General features: G+C 38.5%; 1 protein-coding gene across 2 annotated transcripts in view; it reads left to right on the top strand.

The window, feature by feature from the left end:
* TENM1 (teneurin transmembrane protein 1) overlaps positions 1 to 25,332 on the top strand; it is a 227,882-nt gene that overhangs the window by 107,853 nt on the left and 94,697 nt on the right. For both annotated transcript variants that reach the window (XM_062006336.1, XM_062006337.1), the window contains exons 9-11: positions 140 to 334; positions 3,631 to 3,831; positions 24,537 to 24,722. In XM_062006336.1, coding sequence (XP_061862320.1) covers positions 140 to 334; positions 3,631 to 3,831; positions 24,537 to 24,722 — 582 coding nt within the window. The remainder of the gene's footprint in view (positions 1 to 139; positions 335 to 3,630; positions 3,832 to 24,536; positions 24,723 to 25,332) is intronic.

Consider the following 25,332-nt stretch of genomic DNA (forward strand, 5'->3'; position numbering starts at 1 on the left):
GAGGAGACAAAGACAATCTATTATTGCTGCACTCCCTAGTTCAAAGATTTCAGTCTGTCACAACCCTCATCTCAAACAGAGAATCAAGGGGATAGAGTGGAAAAGCACTACTACAGAGTGATAAATCTGCCTTTTCCAGATTCCTGTCCAGTGCTGTGCAGCGGAAATGGGGAATATGAGAAAGGTCACTGTGTGTGTCGGAATGGGTGGAAAGGACCAGAGTGTGACGTTCCAGAAGAGCAGTGTATTGATCCAACCTGCTTTGGCCATGGTACTTGTATCATGGGCATCTGCATCTGTGTCCCTGGATACAAAGGAGAGATCTGTGAGGAAGGTTTGTGCCATTTATGTTTCTATAATTAGGGTGGTTGATTTTTGTCTTTAATCTCCAAACATGTTTTAAGGTAAAGAACTCATGTAAATGTGAGAAACTTACTATGAAGCAGCACTGTTTTGCTTAAAAGCCTCATAGAAAGTAATGTTAAGATAGGAAATTATCAAAGTTTAAAGGCATTCAGGTCTCAGTGACATTCAGTGGAAGCTGATCATAAAATTTCCAAGATTCATATTTTTATTCTAAAAGATGGGTTTTTTTTAACATTATCTAATAAGACTAATAATTGCAGCATGGCACTCCTGAAATACTCAGCTTCTTTTTCAGTCCAGGAGGACTCTAGTTCTCAGATTATTTCTGTTCTGCTCCCTCTATTGAATCTCAGTAACAAGAAGACAACTGGGTGGAAGGTTTTGCCTTTCAGCAAGCAGCATATTCTCTCTCAGCCAAAAGATTCCTAGAAAATATCCCAGCAAGCACAGACTCATTTTGTGTGTGTGTGAAAGTTCTAAGGCCATCTTGACTCATTTGTCTCCACTTTTCTCAGTCTCCACATACCTTTTTCAGAAAGGGTGGCTGATATCCCCAGACCTTGCTGTCAGTAACCTCAGTCCTTTAGCACATGCTGTCAGAGAGCCTGTGCACATTTTTTTGTCACTTGGACAAAAACTAAGGGTGAGGCAGTCAGATTATTTAAACAAAATATTATGTGGTAGTTGGTTCTCCAAAGTAATAAGACATTATTAGCTTTTCCCTTTCTCCGTTCTGTTACTTCTTAGACTTTTCTGCAAAGAGCATAAAGCTGAAAGGGCAGCAAAGAGTTTCAGTTTACCAGAGTACATTGTGTAATTCTGTTGTCATTTGTCATTTTTACTGTGAGCCTGCACTCAGGATGCTAAACTGGCATCCTTTCTTGGCCAATAGAAAGTGGAAGAATGTGAGAACAAGTAATTGTACTTTTACTGTTTGTAATACTGATCTCTACCCTAATCTATGGAAAGAAGCAGTTGTTTGCCTCTTAGCATTTCTGAGATAGCTCATCAGCTTTGACTTTCTTCCCTTGTGCATGGCCTCAAAAAGTAGAACTCTCCTTCATGCTTGCTCTGATTTGATGATTTTTCACTAGGCTCCTTCGCCTGGAGCTACTGACAGCGTACTTTGTGCCTCCTGCTATATAGATTTTAGGTAATTCTTTTAGGTAGCACACAGAGGAGGCTCTTTATGGGGCCTGAGTTCTCTAGTCAGAAAAATGTCCAGGACGGATTTGACAGATTTGACATACCTGGTACGTTTTATAAAGGAAGGATCAAGAGAGCACTTCTGGCTTACTCAGTTCTTAGTAGTTTCAGAAACGGACAAAACCAAGAAAATCCAGATGGGAAAAAGCAAGTAATACACAGATTTACTCACTGAGGCCGGGATGCCAAACAAGCCTGTAGCTGGTGAGAGGCTGGCTGCTATTTTCAATTGTTTTGTTTCTTGCCATATGGTCCTGCAAAATGGTTGGAAAAAGTAATCGTGGTACTCAGCTATTGAAACAAAGAGTGTGAAAGCATTGGATTTTTAAATTATGTGTTTCAATTCTTTTAAGAGATGAAGTTAAGTAGAAATTAGGGTGGATGAAACAAATTTGTGCAACTGAGCTCAGTGGGTTTTTGGTGTAACTGTGTGCATGACATGACTGTTCAGTTTTACTGTGTTGTACAGTGTAACTTGTGCAGTGGTGGAAGCAGTTTTGTTAGGAATTCAAGATTATATGATTGTATTTAAATATGATAGAACAGTAGTGTTGACATAGCAAGCATAGTAACAGATGTACGATCCAGGGAGCACTGGTAGCTACAGGTATTCATTGCTATGGGAGTCCTTTGACTTTGTCTTGTCAGATTATCCTTACTGAAGTGAATGATACTTCTTAAACTGTCTATAGAGTCACTCAATTAATTTTAAAAGGTCAGCAAAATAAAGAGCTGTCTCAGGATGAGAGAAAGTTGCCATGTATTTTTGTCCTATGCTTAGCAAGATTCCCTTGTTTCAGAATTACATTGTGCTGTGCACAAGCCTGGAAGGCTGAAAAAGGTACAAGATAAATCTTGAAGTAAGATCTTGAATTGGTGGCATAGCAGCTCAAAAGATAAACTATCACTTCTTTACTCTTGGGTCAAAAGGTCCTGTAAACTAAAGGCTGTTAATCTCTAGGTCTGAAGTATTTAGTCTTCCCCTACTGAAGCAGAGAGCATCTCTTCGTTTGTGTAGCACAAAATGCTATTTGCTACATTTGCAGTTTAATTATTAAAACAGTACTTGTGCTGATACTTGAAAAATACATACAAGAACTTTCGAAGTGCCTCTTTAACATTAGCCTGAAGCATGATCTAACATTAATAGGCTTTTGGCTAATTGTTTCCCATGCTTGGACCCCACAAATCCTCCTCAGCTCTACAGTCTTCCTGAAGCCTCCAGAGAAGGCAGGCTGTGTTCTGCTTAAAATCCGTCTTGTTAAAGAAAGGCTGGGGCTCTATGAAGGAATATACTGATTATAAAGGACTAACCAGCTGATTTAAATTCTTCTACAGAACTCCTGAATTTTTCACTAGGAACAGTGTAATCCAAATTGAGAACAATTTCAGCTCTTTGTCTGTTTGCAAATTGTTCATCAGTACCTTATGACTTTTATGAATCTGTTCATTATCTGCAGTTGTCCAGCACATACTTTTTAGGGTATGAGGGGTTTTTTTTTACATCTAGCATTCAGCCTGAAATTTACTACTCAGGGTTAGTGGATGGCTATTTTTTTGATCAGCTTTTCAGCTGTAGAGAGAGCTTTCCACAGGAAGATGAAAGAATGAATCTTTTTTTTCCCAAATGTAAAAAAAAAAAAAACCCACAGCACACAAATACCCAAATGGATATGCAATGAGCAATTGTAGAAGTAATTATTAATTGCTCCAATTCTTTCCCAGTCCTGCTACTGAAGCACAAACCTTCACAGACTTGGGCCAATAAATCTGCCTTTGGAATCTGCGTTTTAAAAATAAGACAATATAGTTGATAAACAGAATCATATCATCTCTAACAGGCTATGTGCATGCCTTTCTTTCAGATTCTGGGCTTATACTTTTGCACAGGTGTTAACATAGGCTGTTTTTTCCCTCATGTTTGCCCCTGTCATTTCAGTTTGACTATTTGCATAGAAATCACCAAATTAATTTGAATTCTTGATGTTGTATTTTGCTAGGAAACCACTGTAAAGATGCACATTTTCTGTTCTAAGTTGTATGTTCCCTGCTTTCCAGAGGACTGCTTGGATCCGATGTGCTCTGGCCACGGTGTGTGTGTCCAAGGGGAATGTCACTGCTCCACGGGCTGGGGAGGTGTGAACTGCGAGACGTCGCTGCCCGTGTGCCAGGAGCAATGCTCGGGCCATGGCACGTTCCTCCTGGATACGGGGCTCTGCAGCTGTGAACCGCAGTGGACGGGTTCTGACTGTTCCACAGGTATGCTGCAGTTCTTGTGCTTCCAATAACGCCTCTGCTTTCTGTTTAAGTCATGAAAGTAAGTAGTTACTAGTACTGTGCTGGTATGAACTTAAAAAGCAAGATAGGGTTGAACCAAGAGTGCTATGGCATGATGTTTAATGGGCTTGTCAGCAACTGGCTTTCTGTTGACAAGGATAGAAAGGCTTTTTCACTGTGACAAGAATGTTGACTGCCTGATAGTGTGACAGCAAGAAAAGTAGTCATGCAAGTGCCTCCTGGCATGGATTGGAGTGAAGCATGACCCTCGCCAGCAATGTTGAGCACTTATCAGACTCATGCCATGAAGCAATCCACAACTCTGAGACAGACTGGGAGGATATAAAGAAAAACTAAGGCTCTGAGTGCAGAGACTGATGAGTAAGAAGGCTCTGTCAAAACATTTTTAAACAAAAATGACCATCAATTCTCTCATGCTGGGATAAAAACTCGTTTCTTTTTTAGAGGACCATCAAGGTTTTATCCCACTGAATATGATTAAGAGTTGAAATGGATTTCCTATGTACTTTGTACATTTACATTTCATTTTCTTGAAATGAATGCACTCTGGACATTTTACTCAGCAATGGAGCATATCATTAGCAATGTAGGTACTACTATTTTTCCCCCTGTAAAGCTCGCAAAACCAGAATCTTACATGATAAGTAGCACAGCTCAGTACAGAATAGATGCAAGTGACAGATTTGCTGAATACTGTGGAATACAACCAGTGGTCCAAGTCACCAGTCTTTCTCAGAAATCATTATTCAAAGAACACCATTCTGTGATTCTATGAGAACACATTGAAACAGTATAAATTTCCATTCAGATCTTTAAAGTGTATGGTTATGGTCTTTAAGTTGGACTTCTGAAATGTCCTCCTCCATGGTAACTTTTTAATCAACAAAATACTGACATGCTAATAATTTTAGGTGTTTGTTACTAAGACTCTGCATTCATTCTATACTCTGAAATTAATACATGTAATTTCAGTCTGATACTGTCAATAATTGCCCATTTATTCTTACATTTTTATCACGTGTTTTGTGTTGAAAATATTCCCTGAAGGTTAATAATACAGTAGTACTTCTGTTAATGAAGCAAATAATTAAGAAAGGTGCTAACTGTGTACTAATTTTTAATGCAAAAAATAAGCAAACTAATATGTTATTGTAGCTCAAAAAGAGATATTCATCTTCAGTGTCTCTGTTGTGTCAGGTGCATGGGGCGATTAAGATACTAAGTCAGGGAATAAAGACCTAATAGACAACTGCAATGACAAGGCTTTCATCTTGTGTGCTAGGATCATAGTTTTCATGTTTGTCTCAACTCCAAAGCTGTTTTAATTTTTAGAAGAAAGGTAACTTTTTTCCTTACCTCGATCAGCCAGTAGGGAAAATACCTTCTCTCTTCATCCCCACTGTCTTCTGAGTTATCAAAGGATGCTTTTACAACCACCAACAGGCACCTCTCTTTATAGCTAGATACTTCAGATTTCTCCTTTCAACTATCTCTTTCTTCATAGGTGTTAAAACTAGATTCAAGGTTGTTATGGCAATACAGTCGCTGTTAGACTGAAGTAGAGATGTTCATTTGCGCTTTAGACTTTCTTCCTAGGATCAGTGATTGCTGTGTATGGTGGAAGTAGAGCTTGATTTCAGTGAGGAAGGAAAACGTCAGATGAGTAAGTCAACAAGGTCAGAACAAACAAGCTGTCATACGCGAATGGGAAACATCATGAGGTTCTGTACAATGAAGGGGATGAAAGGGTAAACCACAGACTGCTCGTTTGGAATCAGACAACAAGGAAAGCTTTGCAACTGATAGATGAGCAGTCTCTCAGCCTGCCTCAAACCTTTGCACTTTCCCACCAGCTCTGTACCACATCATTATGAGTACTGTGAAAATTTGCTGTTCTATATCACCTTGAAGAATATAGACTCCTGTCCTGATAATTTCTGCATTTCTCAGCAAATGCCAAATACTTTCCAAATGAGAGGATAAATCCTTTTCCATTTTACTTTTTTCCTAAATTGAATTTCATATATCTTGCTACATTTTAAAAATCAGAAATTGCAAAGGTGCCAGAATGTTCTTGAGTACATTATCTCGAATACTGTGGCCCACTTGAAGAGAGATGAGCCATCTGTATGATATCTTCCCATACCTAACCATCCAGATCTTCAAACAATAAGAAATTGCATCTTACAAGCAATTTTTACTGGGGAAAGACAAAACAGTGTGAGCAGTGGAGGAACAGAGTGACCATGAGGCCCAAGCATATCCTGAAGCTGATGTTTGGAGGCCCAGCTTGATCTGGAATCACTGATGGATTTATGAGGCTGGAAAAGACCATGGTGTTCTGTTTTGCTTCTCATAATGCTACATGCATGTGCTTCTCTCCATCATCGCCCCTTTCTTTTTGTCTTTCACTATCTTCACGTCCATAAGAAGAATAATGCCCAAAAAAAAAGAGTATTACTTGGATTTTGGGAAGTATGTCTGACCATATAAAGTATATATTTTTCTTTTTCTATCGCTTCATAAAAAAATTACATCAAGGGAACACTGAAATTCGAAGCTTAAGTTCAAAGGTCAAAGAAAGACAAAAGATACCTGAAGGTTAACTAACTCATCTTTCCTGTGTTTCTCATGAAACAGATTTCATTTTTCACACTTAAAGAAATGTCATTTTGCTAATAATGTGTGACCTGATGATTCAAACAGTTACTTACTCTTGTATATACCGGCTTTTCTGTACAGTTGCTATACTGTAGGTGACGTCTTTTTCTAATCTACCAGACTATTCAGATTAGATTCTACATGGAATCGCATATTAAGAGTATTTAGGTACAACAGACACTGAAATGTGACATGATTGCATTAATTGGTTAGTGAGAAGTGGCTAGTTTAAAAAAAAGGTGAAATGTGTATATAGTTACATGTAAATATTTGAGGAAGCACATGCAGAGAAACAGATTGAATTGAATTTACTTCTGTCTTCATTCACATGGGCCATGGTTTCTGAAGGCACTGTCAAAATGAGGAGGCCATAGATGTGATCTACCTAAGAATTACAGAGTCCATCTTGGAGGCTTCTATATAGGAATATGAATTCTGACATTGTCCTCTTTTTTGCCTCAGTAGCTAAATGTGTCAGACTGTCCACTGAACTTTTACAATTCTTTTTCTGAGAAGCTCTTCCTTTTTCTTTAGGCCTTATGTATGTTCTTAAGAATTAATTTATCTGGCAAAGTAGAATAATTCAACAGACAACATCTATACTAGTATAAGTAGGTCAGCCCTAGTTTGTGTTCAGAGTTGAGTTTTACTCTTCTATCTAAAAATAATTCTGATGTTAGAGATGTTTCATTTGCTATGGCTGTGAGAAGCTGTGGGGCACTGAATTAGCTACCATATAACTAGTTCAGAGTCCATCTGACCTACTGCTCTAGTTAAACTGTCCTGCATGACCAATCAGCTTGAGCATCTTTTATGTATGAGTATTAGTCTGCAATTGGGCACCTTCTTAACATTGCTACAAAGCATAGCTAACACCTACGAGCCAGGGGGAACAGATGCTTGCTGCCAAAATCATTGACATCCTCTCCTGATGTGGGTATTACACCAGCTTCTAGGCAAAAGAGTAACTCTGAAGTGCTTCATGATCTACTGTCACCATCAAAGGCCTGAGGCCAGAATCCTTCTCCAGTGTAGAATAGAAATTCTCACTTTCTTTACATTGCTTTGATTCCTGAAGTCGCTCCAAGATAAAAAAGCGACCACAACACTGATAGAGTTCCACACTGTCCAAGCCAGTTTTGGCTACTCAACATAGATGTCCAGAACAGTACTTGCTCTGACTTGTAGTCTGCCAAAAACCCATCTCACTGCATCACCTCCTGATACTTCCAGATCCAAAGTTCTTGTTGGCAGTTGCCATCCCTTATTGTCCAAAAAAATTCTCTTACAAAACTCCAAAATAGTTGTCATGATACATTTTCATTGTATTTGAGTTGGTTCTCAATAAGAGTAGCTCAGTGTGGCTTGAAAGTTGTTCAGACATTTAGAATTGCTAATCCAGACACAATCTAGTGTTGGCTTTTTATTCAGTTCTGTTAAGATCCATCTTTTCAATATTCTTAGCTGGATATCTATTGCAGACATATTTGACCTCTTTCCTACCCTACAATACTGAACTTCCATGAAAAGTCATTTCCTTTTGTTAGCTCAGATTTCAATTTGCCTATCCCAAAAATGACATGATTTTCATTCAGGCTTTGCATTGCCACTTTTGCACCTATTTGGAAAGGCTCTTCCTATTTGATAACATAAAAAGGGAAAGATAGTGTGCTTCTGATTCATTTGCCTCTTTTAGGCAGCATCAACTGAATTTCACTCTGAAAATTTTGAGAGATCTTTAGCTACACCAATCTAAACAACACTGATAGGTGTCCTTTCTACAGCTATAAGTGACAACAGGAGAAAAAAAAATCCTGTCTATACCTAAGTTTCTTTTATGGACAAGATCAAAGTGATTTATTTGTCTATATGATTTTATGTTGACTTGTATTTACCATGAGAGAGATGGATTAGCCTGTTTTGCCAACTGGCTTGAACACTGAAGGTGAAAAACAAGCTATGGCTTCAAGACTATACCAATGTCACAAATTTGTAGAGAAGCAGAACAGATTTATTCCACCTGAGTTCTTCCAAATGCTGTACTTTGGACATAGCTCTTATAATTCCAGTTGCAAGAATAAATTCTGCTGTCATTATCCAAGTATCCAAATCTTTCATTCCTGCTGGCCTGAGGACATATTGCTTCACTTTGGACTGTACAAAGAATGAGAAGAGTTGTGTCTGCTTTTGCCTAAAAGGATGAGAGGCACAGCTATTTGAGCCAAGCTAAGTTGATGTCAGGCAGAGGTCCACAGATACCTCCAGACATTTTCACCATTTTGACACCCAAAGTGTTTCCAAGACATAGCAACACAGCACTGTTACCCTTCCACATTGACTAAGACATTGACCTCAAGAGTCACACCTACCCTTCAGCACATCATCTTCAAACACTGTAATGGCTCCAGCTCATGCTGTCAAAAAAAGTGGTTTCATCAATAGTTTGGGGAAAAGATTTCTCTGATGTAAAGCACTGAAACTTAAAAGCCTATGGTAATACTCAAAATATACATGAGTATGCTGTGTTTGAATTAATTCTTTACTATGTTCTTTATCACTCTGTTCATTTAGTTTTAGTTTTTCCCTAGTTCTGTCATCTTTTCTCAAATCACACAAAAATGCCCGTAGAGTTTTGGCCATGTCCAATTTACCCATCTGACAGCAGACAGGCCCAAAAGAGATTCATAAGAGATTGAGTTCTGTTTCTCCTTTGGTCTCTCCCCTCCTCTTAAAGATGTGAACAGAGAATAGGAATTTCATTCTTTGTTCTAAGTTGAGACTGATTAGGAAATACTTTTTTGTGAAAACCACCTGTGCTGGAAGAGGCCATCCTTGGGACAATTCAGTCTCAGTATCTGTACACCAATATGAATCCAGTTAGGAATTTATGTGAAAATACATTATTATGCAGACCTCCAACATATGGCACCATTGACCTGTACAGTGTGGAGGTGCTTTACCAAATACATGACAAAATAATACAGTGGGATGTAAACTATTTTAACATTACCAGGACATCAGTGTAGTCAACTTTCTACTTATTGCCTGTGGATCTTTGTTGCTTTATTTATAGGCTGTCATCCAAAATCCCTTGATGTTAATGAGTCATCTCCCTTTCAGGCATATATGCAATGCTTTTCAGAAAGACAAAACCAAACTTGTGAGTAATGACTACTCGTGTCAGGTAGAAGGGAAGCTCTGACTAATTGAAGGTGCAGCATCAACAAACTGAACAAAAAACCTCATCATCTCTTCTCAGATTGACACTTTTAACATGCAGCCTTGAGATTAAAGGAGTAAAATATAAAGAGAAAATGGGTGACAGAGTTGTTCAGTGGTGCAGAGCCTTAGTTAGCATAAATTAATGTAATTGCAACGATGCCACCAGTGTAATCCCAGTGTGTTCCAGGTGAGAATCCATCCCCGAGTCGCTAATTAATAGCAGCACTCTACCTAAAATACTATAAACTGAAAAGTAATGAAATCTGTGACAGAGCTGATGCCTCTGACATCCTGTCCTGTATTCATTTCTTGAGACTCTGTTCAGCCAAAGTAGGCCACTTTCTGTCCTCCTTACTCCAGGACATTTGTCATAATTCCACTGAATACATTTATACCACTGAAGCAACCTAATTATGATTGGAGAAAGAATACTGACAGTTCTTAGTCACAAAAACATTCATCCTAAAATGATTATATGGAGATGGTATATATTTAGCATATCTATTTTTGGTTAAGCTCTCTCTAGCAAGATTGGTGGTAATTTTACAAAGGGTAAAAATGGATCAGCAGCCACTTCCTTCAGTATCTTGCAAAGCATAAAACCTCTTTAAAACTGGAGTGCTTTGAAAAATGCAAAATGTTGTAATTGTTGTAAATTGATATGTGCAGAGTAGAGTAATTTAAAAATCATTAGAAGTATGCATTTTTTAAAGTGCTTCAAAAAGAAATGAAGGCATTAGACAGTAAGTATATTAATATAGTTCAAGACATCTCAAATTGGTTTCAAAATTAAACATCAAAAACTGCAACTTGAAAAAATAATTAGGTAAAACCATTTCATCGCAATCAAAAAACTCTTCAGGTTTAGGAAATTGCAATGTATGGATGTCAGTCATTCTAATTTGCCAAGGACAAGGAGATTCAGTACAAACAAGTTACAGCAGTGAAAATAGCCTTGAAATTTCCTTAATATGTGGTGTAATCTGTCATACATTTCCTATAGACTCCTGTGTTCCCTATTGGTACTTCTACTCTACTCCCTGTTTTGGACAAATCTCAAGAAGTTTTTAATTACAGCATAACCATCCTTCATTGTTTTGTTCTGAAGAAATGATGGACTTACTTAATTTCATCTAACTGTCCTCTTTAATTTGTGGAGAGCTTTGACTATTACTGCTCTGCTAATTAAATGGATGATTGAAGTTTCCCCTGCTGTACATTATCTGACATTGTAGAAAGACTCTTCTTACTACTATGTATTTCACTGAAAGGAAAAAAAAAGATGTGTGACTAGTTTGATTTGTATCTCCTGTAGAGTTGCAAGAGTTTGCAAAAATATACTGGTGAGCAAGATTTCTATTAAAAACTTGGTAGTTAAAGATTGGAACACTTAATATGTGTTGCTGGAGAACTTAAAAGGTGAGAAATTTAAGGCAGTGAAGAAGCACTCCAATAAAAATTAATTCTCCTGCATGTTGAAATCAGTCCAGAGGGAACTAGAAATATCTGATGTAGTCATGTATTGATTTAAGAAATAGGATAAGTCAAGGATACACAATGAGGAAACTTGGGATATTTTTCAACTTATTACTGCTTATTTTGCAGATATGCCAAAAATAACTGGTTCTTTCCTTCTCTTTTTCTTCCTGAAAATTAAGATTCATAATCTACTACTATCTGCACCTCATTCAGCAATTACTGGAAATAGACTTCATTCGAATGGAAACATCATTTACTCAGTTCAGCTTTTGTAAACCCTGGTCAAATCCACAAAAAAATGTTACTTACTCCACTGGGTGGAATCCATAGGCAATTTCAGCTGCTTCTATCCCAGCAGCTCTTTTCATATAGGAGCAAGATACCCAAATTGTTCTGTCAACAGCAGTATTATCCTGTTTATTCTATGTTCTGGGTAGCTAATGCAGATATTCCTTTCTCTGTGCATGACATTGCATCTCTGTGTGGTGTCTGTGTCCAGGAACTGTTCCACCTCAATGTGTTTTGTGCTAGATCTTTTTGGAGACTAATACTCATTAAGGTCCTTAGGCAACACCTCTACGATCATGCAGATTGTGAAACTAGAGAACTTAACGTAAAGTTGTTATGACTTCAGTTGGGTGATGATCTAGTAGCAAAGCCTGGCAAGTAAGTGCCATTTTTACTAGGAATTCCAATGCCAGAGTGGTTCAAGCACCTTCAAATTAGGTAAGCTGAGCAAAGGGTTTAAGGGTCTAAATTTTTTATTTTGCCATTTAAAGTTGTAGTTAGGTACCTGCATCCCTTTTGTATCTCAACTTATTGCCTACATGTAGTCAAACTACTAGACAGTGATAGAGAACCATAGTAAAACATCTGACAGGATATAGTGTGGAAAGGACTTTTGTGATTACTCTAAATCTGAGAAAATATCTAGATGGAAATTCTAAAAATGAAAGTGTCGTACTTCACAACAGCCCTTTAATAAAGAGGCCTCTGAAGTAGAGAAATTGTGGGAACAGCTGCTGGTGTGGCTGCTGCAATGGAGGGGAAGAAACAGCCTAGATGTACAATAGAAGAGTGATGACATACAAAATCTCCAATATTTTAATTTGCCAGGCCAAGTCCAGTGATGACACTCTGGCAAGTTATCCATTGCACTAGCATTTAAAGAAGGGCTCTCATGGTAGGAGAGAGCATCCCTTCCTCATAGCTGGAAAAGCACAAATAGGAATTGCTAGAGCAAGAGTACAAAAAACCACTAGAACAAGTAGAGGTTGTGTCCTTCAGTGAATTTCAGAACATCTGTTGTGCAAAATGTGTTGCATCAGCCTCTGAAAAGCAGATATTTATATTTTTTTTTGTCATGGTAATAGTTCTACAAAAATAGCTGTCATTTCAATGTGCTTATGCAGCAGAGTCTGTGAAGTTTAACTTACCTCTGAAAATAGGAAATCGCTATTGATAAAAATCAAAATCACTGAAACTTTCCTTTCTCCCACATACTGCGTTTTTCAGCTTTTTGATTTTGCAGATTGTTGCAAGGGTAATTTGTGTAGACATCTAAGAAATTCCTGGTCTGTGTCCTCTTTAAGGATTTTTGCTTAAATATTTAGACTCAAGTAATACTTCTCCAATAAAATGAATTTATAGTAATTATGGCAATAGAGTAAAAAGTTTATTGTAGCTGCAATGCACATTTGGGCGTCCCACTCTTCAGTTTAGGAAGCCTTGCCTGTTTTATAATCATATTATTAAAGTATTATCAGTCCCCTTGTGATCCAAACTAGTTTTCTGATAGGCAGCAGAGTGCCAAATGTGAGGTACATTTGTATTTTCAGCTGCTACTCTGATCACACATGCACTCATCACAGAAATGCCTTGAAAAGTGACCAGCCTGGCAGTGCCTTTGTCAGCTCTATAGAGGAAGAAGTAGACGGGTATCGTTGAGCAGTTTGTGACTGGGCAGCATGTCCTGGGGATAATAGAACTGCTTCAGCAGAGCAGCATTTGTATGGGTAAGGAAGGACCAGGGAGAAGTGATGAGCTAGTTGAAAAATGTAGGCAGCATAGAAGGGAGCACCCAAATAATCATAATCTAAATAATAAGAATAATAATCATCATCTAAGAATAATCTTAATAATGTTAATAATGATGATAATATCTTAAAATTATATGATCTAGTAATAATCTATAATAATAATCTACTGTGAACATTGAGGAGTGTGATAGCAGTTCTCTCCTAAAAGCCAGAGTCGTGTGCCCCAGGTGCTGCTTCGCCCCAGTGCAGGGAAAATGCAAGTCATGAGCTGCATCTTTGCTTTAGCAGCAACAAGAGAGAACAGCAGCTGCCAGATGCATGTTGCTATTTCTGTTTGTGCTGCTGACACAGGGGAAGTTATGGTTTGTTTACTGGGAGCTACTTCATCTCTTTGTACTCATCTTCACAAATGCAGCACCGAACACAGAATCATTTGCTCCTTACCTGTGTAAGCGGTGTTGCAGTCACTGAGAATGTACGACTTTTGCTAATTGAGGCCACACTCCTCGCTTTTCTGAAAGAGCTTGTTATGCCTGATTGTTGAGTTTGTCACTGTTTATTTTTTGCTAAAAAGAGAGAAGGCAAGGCCACCTTCTTCAGCTGAATTTGCTTTTGATTGTGAATCTGAGATGTTGCCTAGAAGGTGGTAAAAACTTGTAATTTATTGTATTAGTCTTTACTGCCACACAGATTCATTGATGGGAACACAAAGTTCCTAAGGCTCATTTTAGTTGATCCACTGTTTCTATCTGTTTGTGTAGTCTCTTTTCACTGGAAAAAAAAATTAAATGAAAGGATGTCCAGTCCTAGTATGTTGATGCAGATTCTGCAAGTCATTGTCCGCTTTCACTCGGAGTACCACATCTATGTCCAGTTCAGGCAACTGTGGCATCCCTGCCAGTTTTGAGCTGCCACTGCATGTACACAGGTGGATCTGACTAGATGTTCCTGTAACATGTTTAGAAGCAGTGCCAGTGCCCAACTTTTCAGCATTTTGAGCCCTTCAGAGATGTAATAAGTAAAATACATCTTCATTACTGAGGTCAGCAGGTTCAGTGGGTATATCTAACATGTAAAGCACGTGAGCTGGGTGAGGTAAGCACTTACCAGAGCAAATGTGAGTAGACCCATATTCAAAGGTTATCCTGTAATCCAATGAATTAAAGATGGAGCCTACTGCACTTTGCAAATAGGGCTTAAATAAATCATTACTTCTTTACTGAATATTACCAATCAAATGTGGTAATTAAATAATTGTGAAAACCTTTATGCTCTAGCAGAGCCCTAGTCAGTGTTAATAATAGTACTGGTGTGTATCACTAAATATTTAGACAATCTGGTGTACCTTTGCTGAAAATAAGTGTCACAAAATTTGAATTTTGTTTTGATGTTGCATCAGTTCAGACTGTTGTTGTGAGACAGCTTTGTTAGATGTACCTGCTGAGCTATCTCTTCTATTTCCTTTGTCCCCACAAAGCCATTTGGTTGCTCTCCGTATTCCTCATTGTTATCATAAGCCTCATGCCTTTCCTGATTCTCCTGGTCTGTCAATCAATAGCTTTCCCATTTGTCCTACACAACTGGCTTTTCAGCCAAAGGAACTGTGGATTGCATTTTTCCCTCTATGAGTGAACACAAAGGCGTAGCTTTCATCTCACTCATTACTGCTCGTGATAGACTGTTCTGGACTGTTTTCTTACTAGTCTCCCCATCAAATAAAATATCGAACAAGGTAGACATTTCACAGCATTTCCTTCTGTGATTCTTGGTGTATTGCAGAGGATTTCAGAGCTTGTAAGTCAGAGCATGGTTCTCTAGTGGCGACTATAATCTCACTGCTTTACAATGTGTACAACTTGAAATCAAACCGTGGAGACAAAGTATAGAAACGGGACCAAATTTGACAAGGAAACTCCACATTTATTTGGGAAACACGTATTTTAAAAATGTCCTGGTCAGAATAGTGTGTGGTTCTCCTTACCCTTGTACTAATTTAATCTTCCTTGAAATTAGGTTACGCTTCTGCTCATTTGTTTTAAATGTTTCCCACAAAGGCCTTTGCTGACTCACCAACCTGTAACATCTCTAAGTAAGATACAGGTTCTGCAGCTGAGGTCCTTTGTGTGGCAAGCACCACGTAATTATATTCAGCTTTACACCGGTACTATGGCTGGGTAAACAAAGATATACCCCAATAGCAACTGAGTAATCCTTTTCAGTGGTATCAATTTCCAGAGTTTGGCTGCCTGAAATGAAATAGCTCTGAAAATGTTTACCATTACCAGTCCAGATTCATCAGGCTGTATTGATTAGATTTTTGCACTGGAAAAATACCATTTTGAACGACAGCAAAATCGATAAAGGGTGAGGTTTTTATATATACAGATTGGATTTGGATCGGGAAGAAAATATTCTTCATCAGATGAAAAATAAAGCAAGGAAAAAGAAAACTGTGATGAAAGATCTAAGACAGTGTCTTGCTCAGACCCCAAGTGACAACTTCTGCCATAGGGACAGGGGAGAGAATCAGAAAATTAGAAGACTAACAGTGTGACACAACTTGTGGGTTGAGATAAAGACAGTTTAATAGCTGGAGTAAAAGCCACGCAAACAAGCAAAACAAGGAATTTGTTCCTCACTTGCCACGGGCAGACAGGTATTCAGCCATCCCCAGGACAGCAGGGCTCCAGCACAGGTAACGGGGACTTGGGAAGACAAACATCATCATTCTAAATTTTTCCCCCCTCCTTTCTTCCCTCTGTTTTATTGCTGGATGTGACCCATATGGAGTATGTGAGGTATCCCTGAGGTCAGCTGGGGTCAGCTGTTCCTGCTGTTATCTCCTCCCAACTGCTTGTGCCCCACAGCCTCCTCTGATGGGGTGGATGAGGAGCAGAAAAGGCCTGTGTGAGCCCTGCTCAGCAGCAGCACAAACATCCCTGTGCTGTCAGCACTGTTTCCAGCACAAATCCAAACCATGGCTCCAGGGTAGCTGCTGTGAAGAAAATGAAATCTATCCCAGCCAAAACCAGGACAAAAGGGGAAAAATTTTCTCTGTAGTTTCTGCTATATTTTCCCTTTGGATCTTTCTATCTGTCCACTGATTACTTTTCTACACAAGTAAGCTGAGGCTCTCAGTTTGGAAAAGATACATTAGAATGGGTGTAGCATTATCAGAAGCTACATGATGGATTTTTTTTTAATGCAACTGCATTCATAAATTATGAGATACACAATAGTGTTGATGGCAGCCGTCCTACTAGAAGTCAGAAGCTATTTCTAGAGTACTTAATGCATCAGAAATAAGTTCAATGAGATGATGGTAGGATTGTTTTCAGAAAGCAATTAACACTGTCATGAGATTAGTGGTGAAACATTCTGAGTAACAGTGAGGATATAGCATTTAGTTCCAGTGGTTTTATTTTATGTATTGTGGCCTGTTGTAAGAAGATGTGAAAGTCAGATATCTGTGAGGCAGCACATCAGTAAGGTTTTCTGGATAAACCTTGCAATAAAAAAAGATTTTAAATGAAACAAGGATTGGAGAATGGATAAGTTTTGCCTTTGGTAGAAATGGTTGCTCATTTTGCAGTAATTGTATCTGAATTATCCCAAATAGTCAGGGCTGCATGAAGTTTAGATTGTGTCAGTTTCTTCTTGACTATTCAGTAGCACTTTCCTGCCACTCTTGTCTCTCTAAGAAAGACTCAACCCCCTAAAATACCTATTGCCTTCTGGTAGAGCACCTCCTGGGATAATGCAGCTCATAACATGAAGAAGAGTGCCAGGATCAAACCTTTATACAGTTAGAGTGATTTCAACTATGTGATTTTTCAGTTACCACTGAGACTGCCAAAAAAGTTATTTACTGGAATCACTAATGCATTTTGTAGCAAAACCAAATAGATCAACTGAGGAGAAAATAGGAAACAAGATATCATCAGCCACGTCATCATGAGAGAGAGTAATTAGTGTGGTCCAAGAACATGCAAGAAATGAATGATGTCCACATGTAACGCACAAAAAAACTTTAAGTAGTTGTACTGCCTTTATGAGTCTCTATAATATTGTTGGGAGCCAGAAGCAAGGGCAAATTGGAGTAGGAACTGTTTTCTCCTTGAGAGTTTTTTCCAAAATCATTCCTCTTCTGCTTAACGTAGCCTGATACACTTGACACATTGTCTTGTTTCATGTCACTGTCAAAAAACATAATTATCAATAGCTGAATAATTTTTAACATTCTAGTCTGGTAACAGACTGTAATAAAAATCTACTTCAGACACATGTCTCAGTTTGGGTGAGATGAATCTCCCTCTTTTGAATCTCCCTTATTAGGATGGGCCAAGTCCCACTTTGTACAAGAGCAGAATCTTCAGAAATTGCTATGGAAATAATTTTGAAGATATACATGAGAAGAAATTCAATGCAATAGTTTTGTAGAGTTTGTGTAATTAATATTAAAGTATTGCTTTGAATTTATTCACATAAATATGACAAACCAGTAAAACTCATGAATTATTGTGGTATTGTGAGATGACCTTTTATACATTTCATTCTCAGATATAAGCGTGTGGTGCATGGAGAGAAGGAAAAGAAATAATACAGCAGGAGAAATTTAGATTGAGAGATTATTTTTCTGTGAAGATGGTCCAGTGGTGGTATGGATTACCTATTGCTGTTGTAGATTCTCTGTTTCTGGCAACTTTTAAGAGGTGCCAGGTATGTTTTCACTTGGGACAAGGAAGAACAGATGATCATGTGAGGTGCTTTGCACCTCTATTTTCTATAAATCTACATTAAAATAGGTAAAGTGGGCTATGCACATGGCTACATGTCATAACTGTTTGTTACTCTAGTATTCTGACAGTAGAGGCATCTTTCTTTCTTGGGCTTGGATTTCTTTTGCCAAACAGTTGTCACTTGTTCAGTGATGATCTATCATATTGATTTATTTTTGATTGTACCAAATCTCACAAAAAGCTCTATGTAATTTTCCTATTGAGTGTTACTTGGTGGTGTGAAGGACAAAGAGAAGGCACAGCAGTTAATGAGGGATGCACTTTTGCCACTTTTTCCACACAGGAACCTGATTTTTGTTTACCAGAGGAAATGTGTTCACAAAACCTGGCAGCTGAAATCCAAAGGCTTCAAAATCAATGTTTTCTAGACACTTCCAAGTCCCTTTGATTTCCATCTTGGGCTTGAAGAACAGGTGCCACTGAATACTGGCATAGCCCACGTAATACTTCTGTGTTGCCACTGTAGAAAAACTGTCCCTAGCTTGATGGTTTATTGGCATAGCTGTGGTTGGCTAAGAACGTAAAAAATTGCACATAACTGACATGCTGTGATGCTGTTGGAGAAGCCTAGATTAGCTGCAGTTATAGTATCCAGATTGCCAAAGGAGTTTATTTAAATGGGAGGAAATTATATATGCTGTACCATAAAAAATAACATCTCTTCTACTACAGATATGTAAAACTTGGTATCTACATTACACTTTTATAGTGCACACCCAGGCAACCTTCTCTAGTGGGGACAAAGTCCTGTTAGGTTTTACTGGGAAAGAAAAAATAGCTCAAGTGCTTTTAGAACTCCTGAAACTTTAAATTTTTGAACTTTTTTGCAGTGTAAAAAATTATATTAATAAAATCAGTTGCTGAAAATGAAAACTTGAACGGAGTTGTCTCCAGGACACAGCGGGAAGGTAATTTAAAAAGCTCAGGAACACTGTTGAAATTATCATGCAAGCTTATTAAATGTGATGTATATTTAAATGGAAAAAAATTTCTTTATTAGGCCTAGATAGGTGATTTTCTGCTGCCTCCAGCAGTTAAGCTTATTGGGTGAAAGTCAGGATAGATTAATTTCTAATCTTTATGGAAAACTCTTTATTAAAAAATGGATGGCATAACTATGAATAAGATACTTAGACCATGTGTAGCACAAGCTTCACCACTGAATGTGAGGAAAAGTAAGATTAAAGTGTTTTCATAGTATTTGACCACTATTGTTTACATATAATTTTATATTCTTAGCATGATTTCTACGAGTTATTTCTGAAACACGTTGAATTAACGTTAAAATATTCCCTTATCATTACAAATTATAAAATATTTAGCTTTAATTTCCCTTTTCATATCACATAAGTAGAAACTTATTACAAAACACACTTGAAAGAACTCATTGTTGACTTAGATAATTAAAATGAAGTGTGTGGAGTGAATTTTTAATGCTTTTTAGATTAGTTCAGGAATGATCAGCATATTTGTCTCCTTCTCAAGAATACGTACAAATAATGCTTCACAGCTCACATTTGCCTTCTCCTGAGAAAATGAATGAGCATTCAAAATTAAAGATGTGTCAGTAAAATTTCTAGACTGTGGTGAACGTTTTTCAAGTCTCTTAATTGGTTCAAGTTTAAGGACTCTTAATTTTATGTTTGCTAAAGACTGTATTTCTTGAAAGTGTGTAAGAGTCTGCAGGGGTGGGTTGAGGCCACCTCCCAGCAGTTTGCTCGTGTTGCTTACACTGGGTCGGCACATTTCCTTAAATAAGGAAATTAACTTTCCAGCCTGACACTTGTTTTGATTGCAGAGTGTACAGGTACAAAAACCGAAAGACAGACAGAAATTACTGTGAATTAGAGTGACTTCATTGGTTTTGTGGGAGCCATGAGAGTTCACACCTACTGATGCTCTGGTCTCATAGTCACAGACCAGCCCTCAGCCCACCAAAAGACTTGCCTAGAACTCAGGCAGGCAATCTGGGCAGGCATAGATCCCTCTAAAGCACGATAAATAGGAGCAGGAAGGAAAAGATGGCTTTTATGTAAGCCTGCAAGCCTAAACACGGACACAGTTGAGGGACTTCACAAATTGTGTGTGTTGCACTGTACATTGTGAGAATGATTGGCAATTAATGTAACAGCATAACTAAAGGCTCATAATAGAATACCCCTGAGGTGAGTTTTCTACTCCAAACTGTCATCTCTTGTCACCCTCCTCCGTTCTTACCTTAAATAAGTCAGCTCCCCCTTGTACTTTGCAGTCTTGTCTGATGGCACAGCTTGTGGCTCCTCAGTAGGACAGTCCCTGTCCAGACTGGGGTCTGCATCTCCTCTCATGCCTTGCCTTGCCTGTGTTGCTTCTTTGATCCCTCAGTGGGCTGATTTAGCTCAGCAAGCTGACAGGTATTAAGCCAGCAAAATAAAGTGAATAATTATCTGCCAGTTTCATTATCTGAATCAGCTCACCACAGTTTTAGATAAGCTCCAGACAAAGTCGGGAGGAGGATGGAAAGGAAGGGGAGTAGAATAACTGTTTCAATCAGAGGAATCATCTTTATCTGTCTCAACTGCTGCATCTACCCACAGCTCAAAGTTTTTGACCCACTGTGCTGGCCCTGTGTTTTGGGGTGCCTCTGAGTCCTGTAGGACCCAAAGCTATGGAAGGAGGAAGATGCTCCACTGAGCCAGAACGGTTGCATGATGCTTATTGGTTTCAGGGATGGCTGATATTTTTACCACATCAACTTTGTTTGAAGCTGTTTATTATTTCAGGTTACTATATTGTTTCCCATTGTATTTGGTCACTGTCCACTCACTGAAATACCTGATTTTGTATAGTCTGCAGTGGAAGCCAAGCCTCTGGATATAAACACAAGTGCTCCTGTGTCTCCCTGCTGTGCTGATATTTCTGTACTTGTTTATCTACAAGAGGAGCTAGGGAACTGGACAACCTGAACTGATAATGCTTTTTTACGTCTCAGTTGTTTGAATTAGCTGTGGATTCAAGCTGCAGTTACTACCACATTAACAAAATTATGTTAGGCTTGATTTTCCTTGCTTTGCATGAGAAATATGGGGAGAATATTGGATTTACGTGGCAGAAGAATACGATATCATGGTAAACTACGTTTCTGAAGCCCCATATTAAATCACTGAAACAAATATAAGCCGTAAGATTGGTTTCAGTGGGCATAAAGTATGAGTGGGCTGTGCAGTAGGACAGCTCAGGTAACTGAGGAACATGGTCCAAACTAAGAAACCGGGTTTCATTACAACTGGTGCTTACAGGGTTGGTTTTATTGGGGGGAATATTTGTGGGGAATAATGCATTACTGGAAGAAAAGGCAAGAGCTAGGTAAGATCCTTTGCCAGGATGGGTGTGACACTTTTTGCAACACTTTTTACTCATTTACTGGCATCTGGTTACTATGCCTTGGATTGGTGGCAGAAATGAGGTGTGAAAATTGAATAATTTAGTGTAGGACAACTAATCTAAGATTTCCTATCAGAAACAGAGCCAGCTTGGGGTCCAGAACTTTTGCCACTGTGCTGTCTTTCCAAAGACAGTGTGGTTGGGATAGACAAAAACATTGTATTCCAAGAGGTGAAAAATAAAAGAATATTTGTTTGGTTATGTGTGATCTTATGTAAAAAACCAGAATTTTTAAAAGGAGCCTTGTAAGTGAAGAATATATACTGACTAGCCTAGGATATTTTTCTGATGAAATAAGAAGACTTGTGTCTCTACTTCATTAATATAATTGAGTTTATGACCTTAAATAACATTTAAACATTTTCTTCCTTGTGTAAAATGTTGGAAAAACAACAAAAAGCTTTCAAACGTTTCAATATACATTTAATTTTATGGTTGTGGAATAAGAAAGCATGTATCCCTGTAGTAGGCATGTGCTTACATTGGCTTCAACTCCATGCAGCCATTTCTTTTGTTTGGGAGATTACTTTGGCATGACTCTTCTAGGTAGACAGCAGAGATGAAGCAGGCATGCATGTCATGTGTAGGAATGTGCTTAAGGTTTTCCATAGCTGCTGCTTTGATTTATTTGCAGATAGAAAAGTGGTGGGAGCTACTAGAGCTGTTGACATGATTGGAAGCTCGATATATCACAGTGTTTCCCCACTTTATCCATTCCAGCTTACGTTGCCACTTCTGCGCACTGATGCCTATAATGTTCCCTGAAGTTTTGGCATCAGTTGAACTAAGTCCCACAACTGCAAATAGACACTCAATCCAGAAAAAAACCCACTACTCCACTTACCCTAGCATAGTGTAAGCTACAGAATATTTCTTAAAATCCTCTTAACAATCTTTGCCACTTACAATGAAATACCAAAAGCAATCATTATAATGAACTAGAAGAAGATCAGGAGAGATCAAAGGCCTCCCTCAAGCAGCCTAAATCCTTGAAGTGGCAGGTAATTTTTTAAGATTCAATTCTCAGGAGTTAGCCCATGCCCCAGGATATAGAGATAGGTTAAAATAACACCAGTAGTCCTCTGCCAGTCCAGCCTGGGGGTGATTCCTTTGTGATCCCAGATCTGATGGGAGCGGTTTACTCCCTGATCCTAGGAGCAAGTATTTGGGCAGGTTCAGTACCGAGGAAATAACAGAGCAAGTCTCCCCTGTAGCCCTCTGAGTGGTCTCTCAGGTTTCCAAGGAACAAACAAGTAACAGAACAAAAAAAGCCAAGCCAAGTTGTTCAGCAAGGGGGAAGAAATCCTTCCCAGTACTTGCAGGCATTCTGTCCGAGATATGAAGCATTACATTCATACATGATCAGCGGGCAGCAATCAAGCCTTTCTAAGGGATAATGCCCCGGGCTCAGCAGGTTTTTTTTCAATATAGCAGAGCCTTCACTATCCTTGTCTCACATATTCTTTTGCAGGAATAGCATCAGATAATTATGCTTGTCTTGTACTCAAGTACAGCGCAAGTCCCAGTCCAAATAGTAACAATAATTCTTTTACATAGCTGATTTCTACTTCCTTAGCACAGTACTTCACAGTTGCTTTTACTGAATTTTCTCTTAGGTTCTTTCCCGTGCCTTCTGCTTCTGAAGGTGATTTTGAATTTGGCAGTGCTCTTCCAGTTTGTCAGTCATCGATCCTTTTGATGGCACTCTGTGCTATCACCCCAGCTATTAAGGAAAATAAGGGTTAGACTTTAACTTGAGACTTGGCCTATCTGCAATGTCACTGTGCAGTTCCGTTTCTGTGCTGCTTTTTTCCTTTGTGTTAAAATGATAGGAATTGATAAGATTTCAATTTAAACTTTTAAAAACTTTGCTTGGTATGTACGGTGACAGCATTTGTCACTACAAATGCTTTTAAGAATGTTTATATACAATAGTTCCAAGATATAAATGATCATTGTTTAAAATCTGTCAAGGGAAAAATCTTGCCACAACTAAATATGTAACACTGACATTTGAAATCAGAGCAGACATGATTATTTGGCTTGTGCTTGCAGTGCTATCAGCTGCTTTCGGAGAGGAAGAAGGAGGAAACATTTCTGTGGCAGGTTAATTGCAGAATAACAAGCAAATTCTGTCTCTTGACACTAATTATTCTAAATAAATTCAAACTACGTAGAATCTTTTTATACTGAAGCCATTCTTTTCTCAGAACAACTTTAGTCTAAGTAAGCGGAAGCAGAATTGCAATTGGCATATTGCGATGTATTGAAACAATTCAGGACTTTCATTCCACTTCACTATAAATGGTATTCTACAAAGCCCAGGTAGAGAAATTGTTCTGAGTGCAATGAAGGAGGTACTTCTGTCTTCCTCAAACAGCTATTCTGGGTTTTTTAGCAGTTGACTCATGAGAGTCCAGGAAGGAAATAAGTTTTAATCCTTGAGAGCCGTTTAGGAGTAGGCAGATCTGCGTGGCCTGTAAATCATGTAATATTGTATATTGCTGTCAGAGTGGAGTGCATGCCCTTCTTTCTCACTGTTACCTTTCTCATTGATCTTCTTACTGTAAGGGAAGGCCATTTTGCCATCACTGTTGTCGTTTGAATATCTGAAAGACTTTTTCTTGTATGTATTTAATGCCACTTGCAATATTTGGATTTAAATAATACAATAATTTAGAACTGAGCCCGTAGGATGTGGAAGTGGATGCGTTATGCTGTTTTTAAAGGCCTCAGCCAAATTCAGTCAAAAGATAGGATTTTTTTTTATATCAGGGCCTGAAACATACAACCAGTTTCTCCTACTATATGCAAAGTCACAATTTACAGTCCTCACCCCAAACAAAAATATTATCTCGCAATCAGCTGCTAAAGAAGGAGGCAGACAGATTGTGTAAGGTCTGTACTGGGTGATGAAATCCCATCTTTGATCCAGTTGATGAGCGATATTAGTATAGAAGTGATTAAATTTAGTACCGCTGCAAAGTCTATTTGCGGTAGGAAATTGCTGTTTCACATTATGTGTTTTTGTATTCCTCTGCAGAGCTGTGTACACTGGACTGTGGCAGCCACGGTGTCTGTTTGAGAGGGATATGCCAGTGTGAAGAGGGCTGGGTGGGCCCAACCTGTGAAGAACGTACTTGCCACTCTCACTGTGCTGAGCACGGCCAGTGCAAGGATGGGAAGTGTGAGTGCAGCCCCGGATGGGAAGGGGACCATTGCACCATTGGTAAGGAGGGCTTTGTATCTTGAGAAATAGAACTACATAAAGTGTTAAGCAGTTATACAAAGATCTGCCATCAGTCTGACTCAAGTCATTTTGGAAAACAGAGACCCAGAATAAGGCCAGGTGTACAAAGGCACCTCTGCGCTGGTGATGCCCTGCTTGTCTCACAGTATAGCAACTCAGTGCAGCTTTCTGTTTAGATGAAATAACACTGATGAATTTATGTTTTTAAAGCACAAAGCACATAAAAGACCAATATCTCAGTCCTAACATTTCTTTGGGTTGTGTTCATACATGAACTTTGAGTCAAGTAGTAAATAAATGTTTAAGGAATAGAAGGTGTGAGGGGATGAAGCTATTATGCAGCTTAAGTAATTCTTACATTAAATCTCTTGCCTTCATGTCTGAGGATTTACATATTTTACTTGTTACTAGAGGTGGTCTTTTTCTATAGCTGACTGATAACAATATTCTGAACTAAAGTAAAGCTTTCAGATCTCTCTGGAAGTCATTACTATAGAAATGTAATAGTTATCTTTTCAATAAAATACAGGAGAAGTCTTCAGAGTCTAGTAGTTTTTCCTCCCTAAAATGTCCAAAAGCAAGATTATTC

Source organism: Colius striatus, chromosome 13, assembly GCF_028858725.1.
Source record: "Colius striatus isolate bColStr4 chromosome 13, bColStr4.1.hap1, whole genome shotgun sequence".
Taxonomy (NCBI): Eukaryota; Metazoa; Chordata; class Aves; order Coliiformes; family Coliidae; genus Colius; species Colius striatus.